The 22,850-nt window shown below is 43.6% G+C and overlaps 1 protein-coding gene across 1 annotated transcript in view; it reads left to right on the plus strand.

The window, feature by feature from the left end:
* The window catches only part of LOC126237455 (uncharacterized), a 35,563-nt gene extending 14,091 nt beyond the window's left edge, over window positions 1-21,472 (plus strand). Inside the window, exon 2 of the mRNA XM_049947592.1 lies at window positions 19,756-21,472. Within this exon, the coding sequence (XP_049803549.1) occupies window positions 19,756-19,962 (207 nt within the window). The 3' untranslated portion in view covers window positions 19,963-21,472. The remainder of the gene's footprint in view (window positions 1-19,755) is intronic.
* The last annotated feature ends 1,378 nt before the right edge of the window (window positions 21,473-22,850 follow it).

Consider the following 22,850-nt stretch of genomic DNA (forward strand, 5'->3'; position numbering starts at 1 on the left):
AACGCTGGGATAACTTTTCGACTGGGAGACCATAAAAATCACGTGGTTTTGAGGCGAAAAACTTGTCGAGCCGAGTTCGGAGCGCGTTTTCATGTGGAAAGGCAGTTCATTAAAGGTTGTTCGTTAGAAAGCAGGAAGGTGAAAATATGGGGGTGCAAGATCCGGTGAATAAGGTGGGTGTGGAATAACTTCCCAACACAACTCCTGAGTAGTGTTTTTCTTCGATACAGCAGAATACGGGCGAGCGCTATCGCGGAGTAACATCCCTTCACGCAATCTTCCTGGTCGCTTTTCTGGGAATGGGTTTGCAAGAGTTTCAAGTTGTTGCAAGTAGTCCGCGGCTCGTGATCTTGCGGTAGCGTCCTCGCTTCCGGCGCGCGGGGACCCGGGTTCGATTCCCGGTGGGGTGAGGGATTTTCTCTGCCTCGAGATGTCTGGGTGTAGTGTGTCTTTCGTCATCATTTCATCCTCTTTCGCTCGAAAGTCGCCGTAGTGGCGTTAAATAACTTGTGGAGCGGCGTCCGAACCGCCCCGCGAGGGGTCTGCTGGCCGCCAATGCCATACGCTCATTATTATTATTATTTGTTGAAAATAAATGTCAGAAGTGACGGCTACACCTCGGGGAAGCAATTCGTAGTATACCACGGCATCGCTGTCCCACCAGATGCACAACATTATCTTTTGTGGATGGCGCAGGTCTTTGCACGGGGAATTGTTGCTTCATTTGGGCTTAACCATTCCTTTCTTTTCGTCGTGTCAGCCTAAGGAGACCATTTCTCGTTACCGGTAACCATACTGGATAGGGGTGGTCGGTGCGGTTCACGAGCCAATTGATAACGAGTAAGCAGAGATATACATATGGCCACGCATTGACTTTTGTGATTTTCGCTTAGAGCATGCGGTACCCGTAATACGATTTTTGAACCTTCCCCACTGCATGCAAATGTTACACGATGGCGGAATGATCACAGTTTATCAAATTTGCCTGTTCTCGAGTACACTGACGTGGATCATTGTGGGTTAATGTGATTAAACAACCTTCATGAACCCCGAAAGTCTTCTGAACGTGGAAAGTCACTAATGTCAAAGCGATCCTGCTTAAAACGAGAAAATAATTTTCTTTCCGTTCTCTGTCCAATGGCATTATCCCCATACATGGCTCAAATGCTTCTGGCTGCCTCCGCGGATGTCACCCCTCCATTGAACTAAGACGGTGGAGTGAGTCAGAAATGTTCCGATTTCGCCGCGCGGGATTAGCCGAGCGGTCTTGGGCGCTGTAGTCATGGACTGTGCGGTTGGTCCCGGCGGAGGTTCCAATTCTCCCTCGGGCATGGGTGTGTGTGTTTGCCCTTAGGATAATTTACGTTAAGTAGTGTGTAAGCTTAGGGACTGATGACCTTAGCAGTTAAGTCCCATAAGATTTCACACACATTTTTTTTGTTCCGATTTCAGCTCTTGGCACTCCATTTGCTAGTGCCACAGTTCCACTCACTACTTCCAAATGACAAAACGATTATATGTAAACTGAGACAGCAACAGTGAACTACAAATAAAAAAAAAACAGTTGATAAATAGACCCATAACAACCGGAATACGAACAAGCAAAACAAGAATGCTACAAACTTATGTACCAACCTAATAGTGTAAAGATTGGACTGTTTTACGTTCTCTATAACTCCTATCTACATATCGCTATGCATTAAACAGTTGCAGCCGTTTGTAACCGCTTTATTCATTCTGAATTGCCCTGCACTTTTAAAAATTTCAACAAGTTGAGACTGGTAGCTCTCTTCGTGTATGAATTGTTTGTGCTCGTGAAATCTCATTCAGATTCATATTATGCAGAACTGTAACATCGATTGTTTCAATATCCCAGTCTATTTTCCCTTCAGTTGGTCTACCGTTACGCGGTTTTCTCGTACAATCTTTCTTTTAAGTATGACCATAGATACAAAAATCACAAACAGACAAGCCAGACAAACGAGACGGCTAGAACCTTTGCTAAATGTGCACTCTCCAGTGAAGGCATCATGAGCGCGAGACAACGACTGGCACGCGGCTCCATTTTTCTGGAAATAGCAGCACTGCCTTTCATGTTACTTTAATTCACTGTAGAAGTTCAAGAACATTTGAAAATAAACATCTTTAACGACAATGATTCCGGAGAACACCTGGCCTATAGTTCGATTACCAGAATATAGCACCGAATACCAATTTATTTTTCTAGGGAAGAGGAAATTGATGCACAGTGGCCAGAAAGGTGAAACCAGCCTTCATAAATTACAATGTCAGGTCAAGTTCGCGCACCCACAATCTTTTTAAGGGACCACTCGCAATACTTAACCGTCTTTTCCGTATCATCTGGAAGCAATGCCTGAACACATGAAACGCAGTAAGACTTCAGGTAAGACTTTCAGTACAGAATGTCTGTTTCAAATCTGCCTGAAAGAAATTTTCTGTCTAGCAGTAATTTTCAGCAAAGTGTTTTCAGTCGTTCCCTGAGTTCGAAATGAAGGTTTGCAGTAATCCCTAGAATTAGGGACATCGCCGCTGAATAGGCAATAGGCATTGTAGCAATTTCTGAACACTGCTTTTTGCAGGAATAATGGAGTTTATGAACTGTTCAGGAAAAATTTCACAAATCTTGACTGAAACAATACACATGTAAGCTTCAACTAAACACTTACTTTTTCTTTAATTTTATAATGTTTCTTGTCCTGTGAAGTTGGGAAGAAGTCATTTTCTACGTGCAGTATGTCTATGACAAAATGATTGACAGGCAGCAATAGTATTCTCGACATTCGCAGTCATTCTTCTTCACTTTCTACTTCAATTATATTCATCATGTAGATGAGAACAACTGTTATCAACAGCAGTGGAACAAAGCCTCAGCTAAGCCTAACATCGAAAGTAATAAAAAGCAATATTAACCAATCAATAACGTCAGTTACATTTTTATAATGTAAAACTTGTAAGAGGTACATGAAAAAAGTAATGAGACGGATTTCTAATCTACCAAAGTCATTGTTTTTTCTTCAGACAACAGTGTTTTCCACTTCAAAGTAGTTCCCTTCGGCAATTATACAGCGGGGGAGTCTTGGCAGCAGTTCTGAAAGTCTGAAACTGATAAGGCCTTTAACCCATCGGTCACAATCTTTTGAATGTTCTCCAGAGTGCCAAAATAACGTCCTTTTACGACATTTTTCAATTTCGAGAAAAGAAAAAAGTCACAATGATTCAATTAGGTGAATAATGGGGATGTGGAACAACAGGAATGCTTTTTGAGGTCAAAAATTCCGTGATGGAAGTAGGAGTGTGACATGGAGCGTTGTCATGATGCAGCATCCAATTGTCTCACTCGATTCACCTTTTCCCTGAGCATTCCAAGGACATCTTTGCAAAACCCTTGACTGAGAATTTGTCCTTGAGGAAAAATTATCTATGCACACGCCACTTATGTCAAAAATGCATTGTTTTGATCTTTGGCTTGCTCCTTCGAGCTCCTTTCGAACGAGGAGATGCATCTTTGTCTCAGGATCGAGGATTCACCATCTGTGGTCACACGACTGAACCATTCGTGGTCATTGGCAGTTCTCTCAAGAAGGTCAACACACACGTTTCTTCGCTTGTCCTTCCGCTGAGTTGTGAGTTTTTTCCGCACCATTTTGCCTCCGTGGTCACCCATCATTCTTATTGTTAAACTTCGGTCTGATATCACAAGAGGAATCACGCGTTCGACGTTTTCGTCGGTTTTTGAAGTTGAAGATCTCTTTGAGCGAGGTTCATCTTCAACGTGGTCTCGGCCTTCCAAAAATGATTTTTTCTAGTGCTCTTGATAAGGAATGTTCCCCCATAGGCCTGTTTCAACTTTTAAAAGGTCACACTCGTGGTTTCCCCAAGATTAACAACAAACGCGATCGCATAAAATTTCTCTAAATTCCGCTGTTCAATTTTCGTAACACGCAGCAAAAACACAACTTCACTGATGGCGCTCTCAAAAATCACCTGATGGTTGTATGGAGTGGAAATTCAGACTCCGCTTCTGGAAGGGATGAATACACCGGTCTACACAAGCAGGACAACGACGCGTTCCACACAGCTCGCAGTGTTATCAATCTCATTACTTTTCTGGCACACCTCGTCGTATGGTCTTCTCTCCTAAAATGGCGTCTGATGAAGTGAGCCGTTGCTGGTAAACTTCTGAAAAGTCAGGTGACGACAGTTCGCCGTTTGCGCCATTTCATGAACATTATTTGTAACAACACCTGCTTCGCTCACATCCCAGCCAACACTACCATCAGTATTCAACGCGTTTTATTTCAAAGATGGTGATTTCACATTGCAAAAGTGTAGAACATAATAAGTAAACAAACCATTTTGTATTTTACTCACACCAAAACAAAAATAGGTAATTGATTTCGCTGTGAAAATCGCTTAACTTCAAATATTCTGTCTTGCAAAACATTAAAATACGAAATCAAACTGCTATCTGTTTGAATACGACAAAAGTTGCTTGAATAAACCGCATAACGATGGAAAGACATTAACAACAGCGCTTTCAAGCAACAACTAACCACGCCCGTCAAGCGATCTGGCGGGCTGTTAAGGAGCACACCCACTTTTATCTTGGACACAGAGCTGCACGATTGAAGACTGCTGTCATGACAGCTGTATTACCCCACTTAGCAGCCACCGGTGTGTATATCCATATGAAGCGTTTTACAAGGCATGCCATACGTGCAAATATGTCTGGGGAAAGGAGGTTAGTTGAACTTATGATCGTTGACAGCATTATGGTCGGTCAAATTAGCTCTGCACTGGGTAATTTTTAGGGTGCCTATAACTAAAAGTAATCTGTGAATGCTGCAGATATTCTACCGAAACATTAAGGTACTGCAGTGTAAAGTGTACGCACTAGATATAAATCTTGCCTAATATACTTCATTTTTCGGAACTTCGTGTATGAAATGAAGAGATAGCGAGACACTTTCTGCGGGTACGTGAAGACCATCTGACGCAGCTGTGACGACTCTGGACTCGCATTAGAGAGGTCGGCGGTTCAAGTGTCTTTTTCAGACTTCCAGATTCAGATTTTTGCATGGTTTCCTTAAAAAGTTGAAGACAAATATCTGGACAACTTCTCTGGGAAGCAAAGAGACCTTTTCCTATCCTGTCCTTCCCAAATCTAAGGTTGTGTAACGTCTAAAGACATCGTCCACATTAAATCGTACTTATTATTGTGCGTTTGGTGCTATGCGGCTTGGAGAAATTGCAGCTGTCACATAAAAATAATTGAGTTTTTCACGTAAGCTGCTTTTTGATAGTAGTTTACTTTATCGGACTATCGGGCAAGAAGACAAATACTTCTTATAGTATGTTATTTATAGTATATAATGAAATAGACAGGGGCTGCAAGGCCCCGCTGCCGGACAGATCCATATATTGCTAAAATCGCAGAACACTTACACTAAGCTCTAACCTACTCAATGTGCCGAGGTGCCGTTTTCCGTCACGTTCTCGAAACACACCGAGCGAGGTGACGCAGTGGTTAGCACACTGGACTCGCATTCGGGAGGACGACGGTTCAAACCCGCGTCCGGCCATCCTGATATAAGGTTTTACATGATTTCCCTAAATCACTTCAGGCAAATGCCGGGATGGTTCCCTTGAAAGGGCACGGCCGACTTCCTTCCGCATCCTTCCCTAATCCGGTGCGACCGATGTTTAGTCCCCTCCCCCAAATCACTCAACCAACCAACTCGAAATACCACGGCAGCTCGTGGGTGTCGTAAGAGGTCACTATTTCAGAGGCCGGCTCGTAGTTTAGCTGATTCGCCAGCAGTAGGGATGTGCAACTGTCCGCGATGTAACAAGTGTCGGACCGGCTGCTGTTGCAGTGACATTGTGACTTCGCTTGCACTCGCGGCCATCTTGCGGCCACTGTGGCGCTGCTACTGTTTTCTGTGGCAGCGCCCAAAATTTATTGGCGGCCCTGCAATATTATTTTATGACTTTTTGGTTTTCTGTCTCTTCATAATGTGACTTACCTTATATGTACTACTTTTTAGCGTATCCCAAAGACGATCTTTCATTGTAATCATATAATAATATTATTGTGTGATGTATACGCGTATATATATGCAATCAGAATAAGAAAATTTTATGAGAATATGCAGCTGTCAGTGGTGACTGTTGTACGTGCAAAGACCATCATTTTTTATTTGGTATGGGCTATATATAACGTTTCTTTTAGTTTGTATTATCTCTGTATTTACATGAACAGCAACTGGTACAGACTAGTGCATATCCTCGTAAAAAGTACTCACGAAACATCGCATTGGCATACGCTAAATAAGAGTACAGACAAGGGCTTTTCGGAAAGTAAGACCCATCGTCGCGAATTGAAACCACAAGAAAAATCAAAAGTGTTTTATTTGCAACAGTTCGCTACACCTTGCAGCTGCTTCTCTACATAGTCTCCACTCCGACTTCGACATTTGTCGTAGCATTGTACCAACTTACCAATAGACTTGTGTATTCTGCTGCCGAGTATTGTGCACCTGTCTGGTTGGAAAGTGTACATGTGAAGAAGGTAGACACAAAACTGAACGACGCAATGCGCTGTATTAATGGTTCCATCAAATCAACTCCATGCCACTGGTTACCTGTACTGAGTCACATCCCTCCACCTCACTTAAGGCGGAAACAAGCTCTAATGATGGATGCCAAGAAAATCTCCGCATCACCCTTTCTACCACTGCACCAAGAATTCTGTCATTCGCCACAGCAGCGATTGTTATCAAAAAGACTAGCAAGTGTTACTGCAGGATAACTCATTGCGGATGGTTTTGACATACATGAAAGCTGGAAGCATGAATGGTCAACAAAAACATTGGGAACAAGGGTCCATCACCTTGATCCCACAAAGAAGCCAAAAGGTTTTGACCTACCGAGGAACCTCCGGTGCCGCCTCAACAGGTTAAGGACTGGACATGGTTGTTGTAGCTACTAAAGGGACAAATGGGGCTGGATCAGTTCACCAATGCGTGAATGTAATCAAGAAGAGCAGACAATTGAACATCTAGTCCCACGCTGTCCACTTCATTCATACCCTGGAATTCCCGACGACTTGTTCACTCTCACACCCATCTTAATTAATTGGCTTAAAAACACGGACTTTAAGGTTTAATCTTGTCTTATTGTTGTTGTTGTGGTCTTCAGTCCTGAGACTGGTTTGATGCAGCTCTCCATGCTACTCTATCCTGTGCAAGCTTCTTCATCTCCCAGTACCTACTGCAACCTACATCCTTCTGAATCTGCTTAGTGTATTCATCTCTTGGTCTCTCTCTACGATTTTTACCCTCCACGCTGCCCTCCAATGCTAAATTTGTGATCCCTTGATGCCTCAGGACATGTCCTACCAACCGATCCCTCCTTCTAGTCAAGTTGTGCCACAAACTTCTCTTCTCCCCAATCCTATTCAGTACCTCCTCATTAGTTACGTGATCTACCCACCTTATCTTCAGCATTCTTCTGTAGCACCACATTTCGAAAGCTTCTATTCTCTTCTTGTCCAAACTAGTTATCGTCCATGTTTCACTTCCATACATGGCTACACTCCATACAAATACTTTCAGAAACGACTTCCTGACAAATCTATACCCGATGTTAACAAATTTCTCTTCTTCAGAAATGATTTCCTTGCCATTGCCAGTCTACATTTTATATCCTCTCTACTTCGACCATCATCAGTTACTTTACTTCCTAAATAGCAAAACTCCTTTACTACTTTAAGTGTCTCATTTCCTAATCTAATTCCCTCAGCATCACCCTACTTAATTCGACTACTTTCCATTATCCTCGTTCTGCTTTTGTTGATGTTCATCTTATATCCTCCTTTCAAGACACTCTCCATTCCGTTCAACTGCTCTTCCAAGTCCATTGCTGTCTCTGATAGAATTGCAATGTCATCGGCAAACCTCAAAGTTTTTACTTCTTCTACATGAATTTTAATACCTACTCCGAATTTTTCTTTTGTTTCCTTTAGTGCTTGCTCAATATACAGATTGAATAACATCGGGGAGAGGCTACAACCCTGTCTCACTCCTTTCCCAACCACTGCTTCCCTTTCATGCCCCTCGGCTCTTATAACTGCCATCTGGTTTCTGTACAAATTTTAAATAGCCTTCCACTCCCTGTATTTTACCCCTGCCACCTTCATAATTTGAAAGAGAGTATTCCAGTTAACATTGTCAAAAGCTTTCTCTAAGTCTACAAATGCTAGAATCGTAGGTTTGCCTTTTCTTAATCTAGCTTCTAAGATAAGTCGTAAGGTTAGTATTGCCTCACGTGTTCCAACATTTCTACGGAATCCAAACTGATCTTGCCCGAGGTCCGCTTCTACCAGTTTTTCATTCGTCTGTAAAGAATTCGCGTTAGTATTTTGCAACTGTGACTTATTAAACTGATAGTTCGGTAATTCTCACATCTGTCAACACCTGCTTTCTTTGGGATTGGAATTATTATATTCTTCTTGACGTCTGAGGGTATTTCGCCTGTCTCATACATCTTGCTCACCAGATGGTAGAGTTTTGTCATGACTGGCTCTCCCAAGGCCATCAGTAGTTCTAATGGAATCTTGTCTACTCCCGGGGCCTTGTTTCGACTCAGGTCTTTCAGTGCTCTGTCAAACTCTTCACGCAGTATCTTATCGCCCATTTCGTCTTCATCTACATCCTCTTCCATTTCCATAATATTGTCCTCAAGTACATCGCCCTTGTATAAACCCTCTATATACTCCTTCCACCTTTCTGCCTTCCCTTCTTTGCTTAGAACTGGGTTGCCATCTGAGCTCTTGATATTCATACAAGTGGTTCTCTTCTCTCCAAAGGTCTCTTTAATTTTCCTGTAGGCAGTATCTATATTGCCCCTAGTGAGACAGGCCTCTACATCCTTACATTTGTCCTCTAGCCATCCCTGCTTAGCCATTTTGCACTTCCTGTCGATCTCATTTTTGAGACGTTTGTATTCCTTTTGCCTGCTTCATTTACTGCGTTTTTATATTTTCTCCTTTCATCAATTAAATTCAATATTTCTTCTGTTACCCAAGGATTTCTATTAGCCCTCGTCTTTTTACCTACTTGATCGTCTGCTGCCTTCACTACTTCATCCCTCAGAGCTACCCATTCTTCTTCTACTGTATTTCTTTCCCCCATTCCTGTCAATTGTTCCCTTATGCTCTCCCTGAAACTCTCTACAACTTCTGGTTCTTTCAGTTTATCCAGGTCCCATCTCCTTAAATTCCCACCTTTTTGCTGTTTCTTCAGTTTCAATCTGCAGTTCATAACCAATAGATTGTGGTCAGAGTCCACATCTGCCCCTGGAAATGTCTTACAATTTAAAACCTGGTTCCTAAATCTCTGTCTTACCATTACATAATCTATCTGATACCTTTTAGTATCTCCAGGATTCTTCCAGGTATACAACCTTCTTTTATGATTCTTGAACCAAGTGTTAGCTATGATTAAGTTATGCTCTGTGCAAAATTCTACAAGGCGGCTTCCTCTTTCATTTCTTCCCCCCAATCCATATTCACCTACTATGTTTCCTTCTCTCCCTTTTCCTACTGACGAATTCCAGTCACCCATGACTATAAAATTTCGTCTCCCTTCACTACCTGAATAATTTCTTTTATCTCGTCATACATTTCATCAATTTCTTCATCATCTGCAGAGCTAGTTGGCATATAAACTTGTACTACTGTATTAGGCATGGGCTTTGTGTCTATCTTGGCCACAATAATGCGTTCACTATGCTGTTTGTGGTAGCTAACCCGCAATCCTATTTTTTTATTCATTATTAAACCTACTCCTGCATTACCCCTATTTGATTTTGTATTTATAACCCTGTAATCACCTGACCAAAAGTCTTGTTACCCCTGCCACCGAACTTCACTAATTCCCACTATATCTAACTTTAACCTATCCATTTCCCTTTTTAGATTTTCTAATCTACCTGCCCGATTAAGGGATCTGACATTCCACGCTCCGATCCGTAGAATGCCAGTTTTCTTTCTCCTGATAACGACGTCCTCTTAAGTAGTCCCCGCCCGGAGATCCGAATGGGGGACTATTTTACCTCCGGAATATTTTACCCAAGAGGGCGCCATCATCATTTAATCATACAGTAAAGCTGCATGTCCTCGGGAAAAATTACGGCTGTAGTTTCCCCTTGCTTTCAGCCGTTCGCAGTACCAGTACAGCAAGGCCGTTTTGGTTAATGTTACAAGGCCAGATCAGTCAATCATCCAGACTGTTGCCCCTGCAACTACTAAAAAGGCTGCTGCCCTTCTTCAGGAACCACATGTTTGTCTGGCCTCTCAACAGATACCCCTCCGTTGTGGTTGCACCTACGGTACGGCCATCTGTATCGCTGAGGCACGCAAGCCTCCCCACCAACGGCAGGGTCCATGGTTCATGGGGGGGGGGATCTTGTCTTATATCATATGTATATTGTATAAAATCATTTGTCTTATATCAACTGTATATTTTATAAAATCACCATACGATTAAATAATAAATAAATAAAATAGCCTCATCATACAAGGCAGCCGCCTGTGCTTTTCGCCAATTCTCTACGCTGATCTGCAGCTTTTTGTCTGTGGCAAAATGTTCTCTTCATAGCCAGCGGTTCATGTGAGCAGAGAACAAAATCAGAGTCAGCCGTAACCGGGCTGTATTGAGAGTGATCGAACACTTCCCATCGGAAACGCTGGGGGAGCGTCCTCGTTGCTCCCGCAGTGCGCTGCCGAGGACCGTCATGAAAAAGGAAATGCTTAACAGTTACGTTGTTTGGGGTTGCCTGAAATCAAGCGGTATCTCTCACAGACTTTCTTACTCGGCGGGAGACACCATTTTCTAGGCGTCTTTACGTGCTCTTTATTCGCTGAGAACCGAAAAGCGCAACGTGACGCGGTCGACGGACATGCTAGAGACACTGCCCGACACATCTATGCAAAGCTTCATCGAATTTTCACTGAGGCTTCGCCGTACTTTCCGAATCACCCTCGTATAAGGCAAGTGAGGTTTTGATAATATAGGAAACCACATATCCGTAAAACGCTGTATCGTAAACAACATATTGTAAGAAGTAAACCTGACCGGATACCTACGCGTGTTAGCACCCCGCTTCCGTGATTCACGGAAGCGCCCCGCTCCCGGGTCGAATCCGCCCGACATATTAAAGATGACCGCCTGAGGATTTTAGGAGGCTTCCGGCACCCGCCAAGATGAATAACACGCTTCTGCCCATGTCTCATCTGAATCACACGATTCGAAGCATTTAGAAAACGTAGTTACATTATAACATGGGATAACATAATATGGGTACACAAATTCCGTCTGGAGAGGGGGGGGGGGGGGCGGGGAGAGGGGGCTGCGACAGGAACGACAACCAGCCATAAATGTCAAAGACAACAATGAACAAGTCGAGCCCGTGAAGATACGGGAGTCAGGCCAGGAAAAAGGAGTTTTATCTTCTATAATGCAGACGCCGTTGATGAAGTTTTGTAGAAAACTGGCCTGGCAATACCGTGGGTGTGTGAAATACAGTTTAATTCTTACTGTAAAGTGAACACAGCAACCAAGTACTGTTAATAATGCTAGTTATTAAGACTGAAAACAGAAGCGTACCGATTTTACTCATGAAATATGAAGTGCCAAGAGTAGAATTACTAGTTGGTGAATTGGTTAAGGGGGGTAATAGTAGCAGAAAGTAGTTTTTTAGCCTTTTTGTTTCTTTGTTGCACTGTTCTATTTATCACGTACTATTGTTGTAATAATAGGATCTTTTTGCTTTGGTACTTACAAACAATTTCAAAAAGATCCCAATATTATAGTAATACTACCTAAAAATCTAATACTGCAACATAGGAGTACGACGTACAAATACTTTTTTTCTTCTCCCACCAAAACTCATTCATTTTCTTAGAATAAACTCATTTCCTATCATGTGATCATTTCACACCAGCTGTTTTTCTGTTCGCTTTAGCTTACTGAAAACTTTGTATTTCTTGACTTCTAGTCTGAATTTGTCTCCGTCGAATAAGGCCTCCTGTTCAATCTGCAATTTATATAAGTCCTTTTTTGTCTTGCCTCTCCTCACATTTTCTTCATCTGTTTTCCTGTTTTGGAAGGATGTGTCGATCTTCTATGTTAATATTTCTTCCTTCATTCTCTCTAAATGTCAATGGAGTATAACACGTCTTTTCCTGATCTCGTTTGTTTTTTTAGGGCACAATGAGTACATTTTCTTATTTGGTCTCAAAACCCAGTTGCCATGTTTTTCTTGATTGGACCTAATATCTGTCGCACGAATCTCCTTTCTGTCTTTCCCAAATCTTCTAACGTCCTTTTGCATCCGTAGAAAAATAGTCCTTCAGATCCACAGAGGACTTCTGGTTTCACACTGTATTATCATGCCTTAATTTAACTTCTTTAGAAAAATATTTTTTTTTGTTGTTCATGTGCGCTGTTTTGAATTTTTTCAGTTCTGATTTTAGTTCCTTCTCTTTCTCTTATTATGTTCATATTCTCATCCAGATATTTAAAGTTGTCCGCTTTCTTGATGTTGCCGTATTTGGTTTTTAAAATTCTTAGTGAGTTACTTTCATTGATCATGTTTTCTGTCTTTTAAAACGATATTTCTAGAGCTATCTTCTAAGGTGTTTACTTCAGAAGTTCAAGTTTTTTCTTTTCGTTCTCTGAGGTTCCACATATTATTACGATATCGTCGGAAAAGTCCAAACGATTTGTTGCTTCTGTAGACCATCCAAGTTCACATAGTTATTAACTTTTTTCCTTACTCTATTTTTTATTCCCTTGTAATTTTGCCATCACTCAGTTGAATTATGATGATTACAAGCCGTTTCCTTGTCTGACTGCCGGCCGCTGGTGGCCGAGCGGTTCTGGCGCTACAGTCTGGAACCGCGCGACCGCTACGGTCGCAGGTTCGAATCCTGCCTCGGGCATGGATGTGTGTGTTGTCCTTAGGTTAGTTAGGTTTAAGTAGTTCTAAGTTCTAGGGGACTTATGACCTCAGCAGTTGAGTCCCATAGTGCTCAGAGCCGTTTGAACCATTTGAACCTTGTCTGACTTCTGATACTATTAAGTCATGATTACTGTGTTGTTCTTGGGAAGCGTCGACAGTATGTTCTCCAGATATTCCCATAAGTTTTCTACTTTGTCTCCATTTTACCTGTTGTCTGTAGAAATGATTATGGGGCATGTTCTGAAAGTAAATGTACTAAATTTTTATATTTTTTAGAAAAAGTATATTTGAAAAAAATTAAACAGAATATTGTCGATACGTTGATACACTTGTTGACTGTTTTTTCATATAATCGCCATGTATGTGGTGAGACGTTGCACAAACGTCTTCACGCCCTGGTAGAAGAAATCTCCTTCTATCTCTTTCCCGCACTTTCTGCACGTGCTCGTCGACTGAAAATTTAAGTCCACTTATGTGTGCCTTCAGGAAGGCGAAAATATGAAAAGCTAAAAGGCGCCAAGTCAGGGGAATACAGGGGTTTGTTCATATCATCCCAACCAAACGAGTGCAGGAGCACCTTGGTGGCTGAGGCTGTGTGATGACGGACCTTGTCGTGCAACAAGCACACTCCGTTTGTCAGCATCCCCCTCCTTTTGTTTTGAATGCTCCTTCTTTTCTTTTTAAAGGACTCTCTATATCATTTTGCACTGACGTCTCTCCCTGAGGCAGAAATTGTAGTTTTGAATTATTTAGGAGATGAGGAATTGGTGTGACGCCACCGTGACGATTGTTTTTTTGTCTCAGGCGTGTAACGAGCCGTCCACACTTCATCTCGAGTAACAACACAGCTCGAAAAATCCTCACCTTAAAATTTAGATCGCTCAAGGAACTCACGGACGCTACTGATTGGATTTTTCGTGTGTTGCTCTGCCAGTTGTTTTGGGACGCATATTGCTCAAAGTTCCATCGTTTCTGTGAGTGTCTCGTATAAGAGATTTATAGAGAGTTGCAGAATCATCAGAGAAAATTCATACACTGTCGATTGGCGGTCTTCACGAACAGTTTCCTCGACTTTTTGGACCAATTCATCTGTCAAAATGGAAGGTCTGTTCGTCATGAACGTTTATTGAGACTGTGCTAAAATTCATGCACCATTTAAAAACACCCGTTCTATTCATAACACCTTCACCGCAAATCGTTTTGATTCGCGAAAGATTTCTGTAAATGTTATTCATTTCGAGAGTTGGAAACGGAACACAGAATGTAGCTCGCACTTGATGGGATTTCTTACCGACATCTTTCACACAACTGGATACTACAACACGAGTTTACATATTACCGTGTTCCCTCCGTGCTTGCTCTGGTTAGGGGTCCACCCGCTATCGATCAGTGTTGCCAACACTCAAAAAACAAAAACCCACAGCCCTTTATGGTAACAGTACACTTACTTTCTGAACTCGCCTTGTATTATGTACACCTTTTACTATACACGGAAATGTTAGTTGTACGACGATTGTTAACTTTCAAGGTAATAGGTCGCAATTTATTTACTGTATTTATTTATATATCGTATGGTTTTTAAGCACACCAGTAAATATAATACAAACAATAACACACGTAATTTACAAACAAACATATAAATTGTAAAATAATTAACTGCATCATTCGTTGCGATCAAGAAATCGTCGGAAGTACCACTATAGTACCACGATAGGCCCTGTTGGAACTATTTGACGATCGGTTTGCCTGACTGCTCCGCAATCGCAATTTCGAATTGGATCATGTCTGAAGAAAGTCCATGTTTTTGTCATGATTTGTGCGTATTCTGTTAAACATTGTCCATGTTGTGCTCGATTGGTCAAAGGCAGGAGGTTTCTTTCTTATTCAGTGCAAGTGTTGGAAATGTGGAGAAACGCCTTCGTCCATTCTCGTTCCCATGAGCCTTCTAGTTCGAATTAAGAAATTTGCATTTCAATTGCTGTTTTCACGGATGGTTTTCTACACACATCAAATAAAAAAAATTTTTTGTTCAAATGTGTGTGAAATCTTATGGGACTTAACTGCTAAGGTCATCAGTCCCTAAGCTTACACACTACTTAACCTAAATTATCCTAAGGACAAACACACACATCCATGACCGAGGGAGGACTCGAACCTACGCCGGGACCAGCCGCACAGTCCATGACTGCGAAAAAAAAAAAAAAAAAAAAAAAGAAAAAGCATCACCCCGGTTCCCAGAACTCCTGAAGACACACGTTGACTGTGGGTATTGCATCACAGACACAATCCCGTTGACTGTTCAGAGATGTTACTAAACCCGCCCAAAGATGTAAACAACCGTGCATGAGCAGCGCCTATTAGACGGAGGGGGTCCGACAGCCGATCAGTTCCAGTCATTCCACCAGGAAGGAGGTACATGGCTGGTGCTATCTGTAGTTCAACCATGCCTAGACGGTCAATACAGCGGTACGATCGCGTCCGCATTGTTTCTTTGTGCCAGGAAGGGTTCTCAACAAGGGAAGTGTCCAGGCGTCTAGGAGTGAACCAAAGCGGTGTTGTTCTGACATGGAGGAGATACAGAAAGACAGGAGCTGTCGATGTCATGCCTCGCTCAGGCCGCCCAAGGGGTACTGCTGCAGTAGATGACCTCTTCCTAGGGCTTATGGCTCCGAGGAACCCTGACAGCAATGCCACCATGTTGAATAATGCTTTTCGTGCAGCCACAGGACGTCGTCTTACGACTCAAACTGTGTACAATAGGCTGCATGATGCGCAATTTCCCTCCCGACGTCCATGGCGAGGTCCATCTTTGCAACCACGACACAATGCAGCCCGGTACAGACGGGCCCAACAACTCGCCGAATGGACTGTTCAGGACTGGAACCACATCCTCTTCAGCGATGAGTGTCGCATAAACCTTCAACCAGACAATCGTCGGAGACGTGTTTGGAGGCAACCCGGTCAGGCTGGACGCCTTAGACACACTGTCCAGCGAGCCCAGCAAGTTGGGGGTTCCCTGCTGTTTGGGGTGGCATTATGTCGGGCCGACATACGCCGCTGCTGGTCATGGAATGCGCCGTACGGGTGTACGATACGTGAATGCCATTCTCCAACCGATAGTGCAACCATATCGGCAGCATATTGGCGAGGGATTCGTCTTCATGGACGACAATTCGCGGCCCCATCGTGCACGTCTTGTGAATGCCTTCCGTTCAGGATAACGACATTGCTCAAGTAGAGTGGCCAGCATGTTCTCCAGACATGAACCCTATCAAACATGCCTGGGATAGATTGAAAGTGGCTGTTTGTGGACGATGTGACCCTCCAACCACTCTGAGGGATGAAACGTCCCCTTTTGAAAAATTATACAAGACTGTGTTTAAACTGACACACAATATTTTTAGCGCAACGCACTCTGACTTTCAAAAACCCCTACAAAAGAATGGCCCTGACTAACATTAACCTATACGTTTCACAAATCACTTACCTCACAAAAATCTTCGTTACTCGAACTACTGCAATACAGCGAGCGCCACTACTGCCAGCTAAATAAAAGATTCAAACTACTGAAGGCACTAACTACTGATAGGCGTGGTTAGCAAATGAAAGATTTTGATAGAGAACAAACAATGTATTTACCTTAATAGTCATATTTGACATCCAGTCTTACAAATTTCAAAACTCCGCCATCTCTCTCCCCACATCCACCACTGCTGGCGGCTCACCTCCAACTGCGCAACGCTACGCGCTGTTAACATCCAGCTGCCGCTGCCCAACACTACAATGGCAGACAACAATGCAAACAAGCCACAGACTACACACAGCACAGCCAGTGATTTTCATACAGAGCGCTACGTAACGTTGCCAATAAGAAAACATAAACAGCCTACTTACAACGTCTTGTGAATGCCTTCCGTTCAGGATAACGACATTGCTCAAGTAGAGTGGCCAGCATGTTCTCCATACATGAACCCTATCAAACATGCCTGGGATAGATTGAAAGTGGCTGTTTGTGGACGATGTGACCCTCCAACCACTCTGAGGGATCTAAGCCGAATCGCCGTTGAGGAGTGGGACAATCTGGACCAACAATGCCTTGATGAACTTATGGATAGTGTTCCACGGGGAATAAAGGCATGCATCAATGCAAGAGAACGTGCTACTGGGTATTGGAGGTACCAGTGTGTACAGAAATCTGGACCACCACCTCTGAAGGTCTCGCTGTATGGTGGTACAACATGCTATGTGTGGCTTTCATGAGCAATGGAAAGGGCGGAAATGATGTTTATGTTGATCTCTATTCCAATTTTTTGTACAGGTTCCGGAACTCTCGGAACCGAGGTGATGCAAAACGTTTTTTGATGTGTGTATATCGAAGTTTTCCTTCAAGGATAACCTCATCTTGATTGATAGGAAGTTGCGGGTTGCCTTGTACACGTTTAAATTAGCGGAATAGAGTTGCTGTTCGTCGAAGTGGGGGCGGAATGTGGGTCAATATGGAGAGGCATTCGACGGAGACTGATCATAGTGCACCACTACTAATTCTCATTGTGCTGTTCAGCTGTGCGTCGAGAGTTTGTGTACATGTGCGCGCTATTGAGCCATACAGGAGCACCATATTCCGCAGCAGACTAGCACAAGTACTAAAGTGCACAGAGTTTCAGCAGCGAAGCCCCAGGTTGATTTGCAGTGCTTATGCAGGGTGTTGTTCCTAGTTCGTATGTTCGCATTCGTGTTTTCCAGATGATTCTTGTAGGAGAGTGTTCTGTCGAATGTAAACCCTATATACTTTGAGTGCTGATAGTGTCAAGTAGTCTGTCACCAGAATAGACCTGGAGCTGTCTAGTCGCCACTCTGTTGTACAAATGAAAGTAAGCCGTGTCTGTCTTCCTGAGGTTTGGTTTCAGTCTCCATCTCCAACAGTATCACTGGATCAGATGTTAAGATATCTTCCATTTCTTCAAAGCTGTGCAGAATCAATAAGTAGATAATAATTTCAAAAAGCCACTTGACTACGTAAATATAATTGGAAGTGAAAATTTAAAAAAGTTTGTGAACATAAGTACTGAGTTATTTGTGTGTTGCTTAGATCGAAAATCTTGTCTATTTTTACACCGTTGTTGTTTGTATTTGCCGAATAATAAGCTATGGTTATATTCGTGTTTTGATGTAATGTTTCCGTAGACGTCCATCCTACTGACCAACATGCTGCTCTCCTAATACGACTGAGATGACAAAAGTCATGCGATGCCTCCTAATATCGTGTCGGACCTCCTTTTGCTCGGCGTAGTGCAGCAGCTTGATGTGGCATGAACGCAAGAAGTCGTTGGAGGCCCCTGCAGAGATATTGAGCCATGCAGCCTCTATAGCTGTCCATAACTGCGAAATTCTTGCCGGTGCAGGATTTTCTACAAGAACTAACCTCTCGACTACGTCCCATAAATTTCCAATGAGATTCATGTATGGCGATCAGGGTGACGAAATCATTCATATCGCATCGTCCAGAATGTTCTTCTAACCAATCACGAACAATTGTGGCTCGGTGACAAAGCACCTTGTCATACAGAAAAATTCCATCGTTGTTTGGGAACATGGAGTCCATGAGCGGCTGCAAATTGACTCCAAAAAGCCGAACATAGTTAATCCCAGCCAATGGCCTGTTCATCTGGACCAGACGACCCAGTACATTCCATGTAAACACAGCTCACACCATTATGGAGCCACTATTAGCCTGCACAGTACATTTTTGACAACTTGGGTCCATTGGCTTCGTGGAGTCAGCTTCACACTAGAATCCTGCCATCAGGTCTTACCAACTGAAATCGGGACTGATCTCACCAGGCCGAGTTGTTCCAGTCGATTTGGGTTCAACTCATATGGTCACGAGCTCAGGAGAGGCGCTGCAGGCGATGTGGTGCTGTTAAGCAAAGGAAATAGCGTCGGTCGTCTGCTGCCATACTCCATTTACGCCCGATTTCGTCGGACTGTCTTAACGGACACGATCGTCGCACTTTCCACATTGATTTCTGCGGTTGTTTCATGCAGTGTAGCACTACTCATTCTACGCAAACGCCGTTGCTCTCGGTCGTTAAGTGAAGGCCGTCGGCCACGCGTTGTCCGTGGCGAGAGATAATGCCTGGAATGTGGTATTCTCGACACACTGTAGACACTGTGGATCTCGGAGTATTGAATTCCCTGACAATTTTCGAAATGCAGTGTCCCATGCGGTCAGCTTCAACCAACATTCCGCGTTCATAGTCAGTTAATTCTCGTCGTGCGGCCATAATCACGTCGGAAATATTTTCATATGAATCACTGCAGTGCAGTCCGCCGCCGGTATCTGAGTGGTCAGCGCGACAGAATGTGAATCCTCAGGGCCCGGGTTCGATTCCCGGCTGGGTCTGAGATTATATCCGGTCAGGGACTGGGTGTTGTGTTGTCCTAATCATTATCATTTCATCCCCAACGACCCGCAGGTCGCTGAAGTGGCATCAACTCGAAAGATATGCACTCGGCGAACGGTCTACCCGACCTGAGGCGCTATCCACTCGACATCTTTTTTTCCTTTTTTAATTGCAGTACAAATGACAGCTCCGCGAATGAATTGCCCTTTTATCACTCGTTTACGCGATACTACCGCCATCTGTATGTGTGCATATCGCTATCCCATGACTTTTGCCACCTCAGTGTATTTGCCTCTTCTTGCAGGTGGCGTCAACGGGGAAACGTGGGTTCGGGCCGGCCACAACGGAAGAAGCCGTCGGCCTGCCGCACTGGGAAGACCTGCTGCGCAACGTCATCAGCGCTCCCGACAGGCCGTGCGGTTTTGGCCAACTGGGGAGCGTGGTCGGTCTATGTCACGTGCTGTCGTCCTCACCGGACGGCGAACAAACACTGACTGCTCGGACCAGCTAAGCGAGGGGGTGACGCCGGTCTGCAGCGCACTCTACTACGCACTGTTTGAGGATATTTGGGTGTGCTGGCTGTTGTCTTTATACCACGGGACAATGACTTAATACAATCTCAGTGAAATACTAGAGTTGGAACTTTAACAGTGGCAACTATTTACTTACAGCTCGTACAAAATAGGTACGTGTTTCAAAGTTTTACTAACCTTCAAAGCAGTCGCCAGCATTGTGTATAACCCTTTGCCAGCGATATGGAAGTCGTAGGATACCCTTAGCAGTGCCAGTTGGTTGACAGTTCGAGCGGCGCGGTCTATTGCCCGACGAATTTGTAGCAGTTCAAAACTTAGAACTACTTACACCTAACTAACCTAAGGACAACACAAACATCCATGCCCGAGGCAGGATTCGAACCTGCGACCGTAGCGGTCGCGCGGTTCCAGACTGTAGCGCCAGAACCGCTCGGCCACCAGCGGCCGGCTGTAGCAGTTCTGAAGCGAATGCCGTGAAGTGATTCCTTCAGTTTAGAAATAGAGCTGAACTTACGACGGCTCAAGTCAGGCGAGTGCAGTAGGTCGTATAGCACTTAGCAGCCCCATTAGTCAAACAAACCAGTAACAGCTTTCACTATACGTGCATGAGCATTGTCCTGCAAAATGATGGTCAGGTCCTGCAGAAAGTGTCATCACTTCTGTTTCTAAGCTGATCGTAGGTTGTGTTCCAAAAATGAACAGCATAGAGACAGGAGTGATGACACTTTCTGCAGGACCTGACCGTCATTTTGCAGGACAATGGTCAAGCACGTACAGTCCAAGCTGATTTGTTTGACTGATTGGACTGCTAAGTGCTATACCACCTATTGCACTCCCCTGACTTAAGCCCTCGTGAGTTCAGCTCGATTTCTAAACTGAAGGAAACACTTCACGGCATTCGCTTCAGAACTGCTACAAATTCGTCGGGCAATAGACCGCGCCGCTGAAACTGTCAACACAACTGGCACTGCTATGACTATATCCTACGACTTCCACATCGCTGGCAACGGGTAATACACAATACTGGTGACTACTTTGAAGGTCAGTAAAACTTTGAAACACGTATCTGTTTTGTATGAGCTGTAATTAAATAGTTTCCACTACTAAAGTTCCAGCCCTCGTACATTACTGGCCGTAACAGCTCACATCCCAAGACATACTGCTCGACAAAGTGACAAGAAACCCTGCCATAGCGAGAACTAACTTGGTCACCTGGGGCACAGCTGCGTTCCATGTGAAAGTAGCGCGTTGTTCCAACGATCACAAAAAACGATGGATATTAACAACTTACTGACGGTGAGAAGGAGCAGAGAGTGACAGTGCTGATGTAAAAGGAGACGGAATGTTCAAGTTGAGTAAGCGAATTATCTGTAAACTGTATCAGGAAGGGATAGTGCTGAGCGGATTGTGGTTTCAACTATCTATAAGCAAAGTGCGCACAATAAATATGACGGGTGTTCAATAAATTATGCAATTCTTTTTTCTGAAGGCATGTTAGTTTTATTCATGATTCGAGTATATGACTCTTTTGGCTACAAAACCCTATTTTTCAACACAGTCTCTGTCAAATGCGATGGCCTGACGCCACCTTACTGGGAGGGCATGTATGCCCGAATGGTACTACTCTGCCAGTCGACGTCGGAGACAACGTCTTGCTGCGTCAGTAACCACCTCACATTTCGTGTACTGATTCCCTCAGAGTGCATCTTTCATTGGGCAAAACAGATGGAAGTCGGAAGGTGCGAGATCCGGCCCTTCTAGGGTCCACGAGGAAGGACAGTTCAACTAAGTAATGTGAGCTCGTCTCTGGTCCGCCGACTTGTGTGAGACCTTGCGTTACCATGGAAAAGGAGAAGTTCGTTTGCATTTTCACGGCGAGGAACACGCTGAAGTTGTTTCTTCAATTTTCTGATGGTACCACAGTACTCTGCCGCGTTCATAATTGTATCATGAGGGAGGACATAAAACAGATCAGCCCCTTCAGAGTCCCAGAAGAGCGTCGCCATGACTTTACTGGCTGAGGCTGTGGTTTTGAACTATTTCTTGGGTCGAGAGTAGCGTTGGGCAAACTTGTTCATCCTTGGGCACTAGTTCACTGGTGATCGCTCTTGTTGGGGAACCGTTCATTTGAACTCGCTCACCGTTAATTTTTGCTTGATATCCGGTTTTTATGAAAAATTGAAAATTAGTAGCACAGGTGACTGAAGATGGAAGGCGCCAAGGGGGGAGGGGGGTACTTGCCTCTGCCCTGGAGTTCAGAGTTTTTATTCATAACAGAATTCTCACATACTTGTAATTTTCGTGACTCTGCAAAACCTCTCGTTTAGCCAACTGTAGCGTTATGTGGCTAATCGCAGCGAAATACGAATAATATAAGGTGGCGAACAAAAACCGGCCCCGAGTACAGACTGTTCGCCAATTACTTTCGAATTGTTGACCGCTACGAGCAGAATAGAAAAAAGGATGTAGTAATTAGACAGTAAAGAAATAACAAATAAGCTAATGCAGACACCAACTTCGAAACAACAGATGACGATTGGAAGGCGACAATGAGCAGTCTAGTACTCGGGGCAAATTTTTCGTGCGTCATCCTGTACCACTGAAATAATATTGTAGAAGTTATCATATTCTCTTTACAAAATGTGACACCAGACAGTCGATTATAGAGCACGGACTTCATTCGGTTGTAAGTCGGTCTGGCTTCAATAACAATGAATATGCTCTTTTACCTAGGATCAAAAAGACGGGAAATGGCCATTCGTGTGTTCCGACTTCGTTTGCATGTGTAAAAACAAAAACAAATCTTGCCTTTTTACAAGTATTTGTTCAACTGTTTATCGAAATAGTGAAGTAAGCTGATTTCACG

This window comes from Schistocerca nitens, chromosome 1 (genome assembly GCF_023898315.1).
Source record: "Schistocerca nitens isolate TAMUIC-IGC-003100 chromosome 1, iqSchNite1.1, whole genome shotgun sequence".
Classification (NCBI taxonomy): domain Eukaryota; kingdom Metazoa; phylum Arthropoda; class Insecta; order Orthoptera; family Acrididae; genus Schistocerca; species Schistocerca nitens.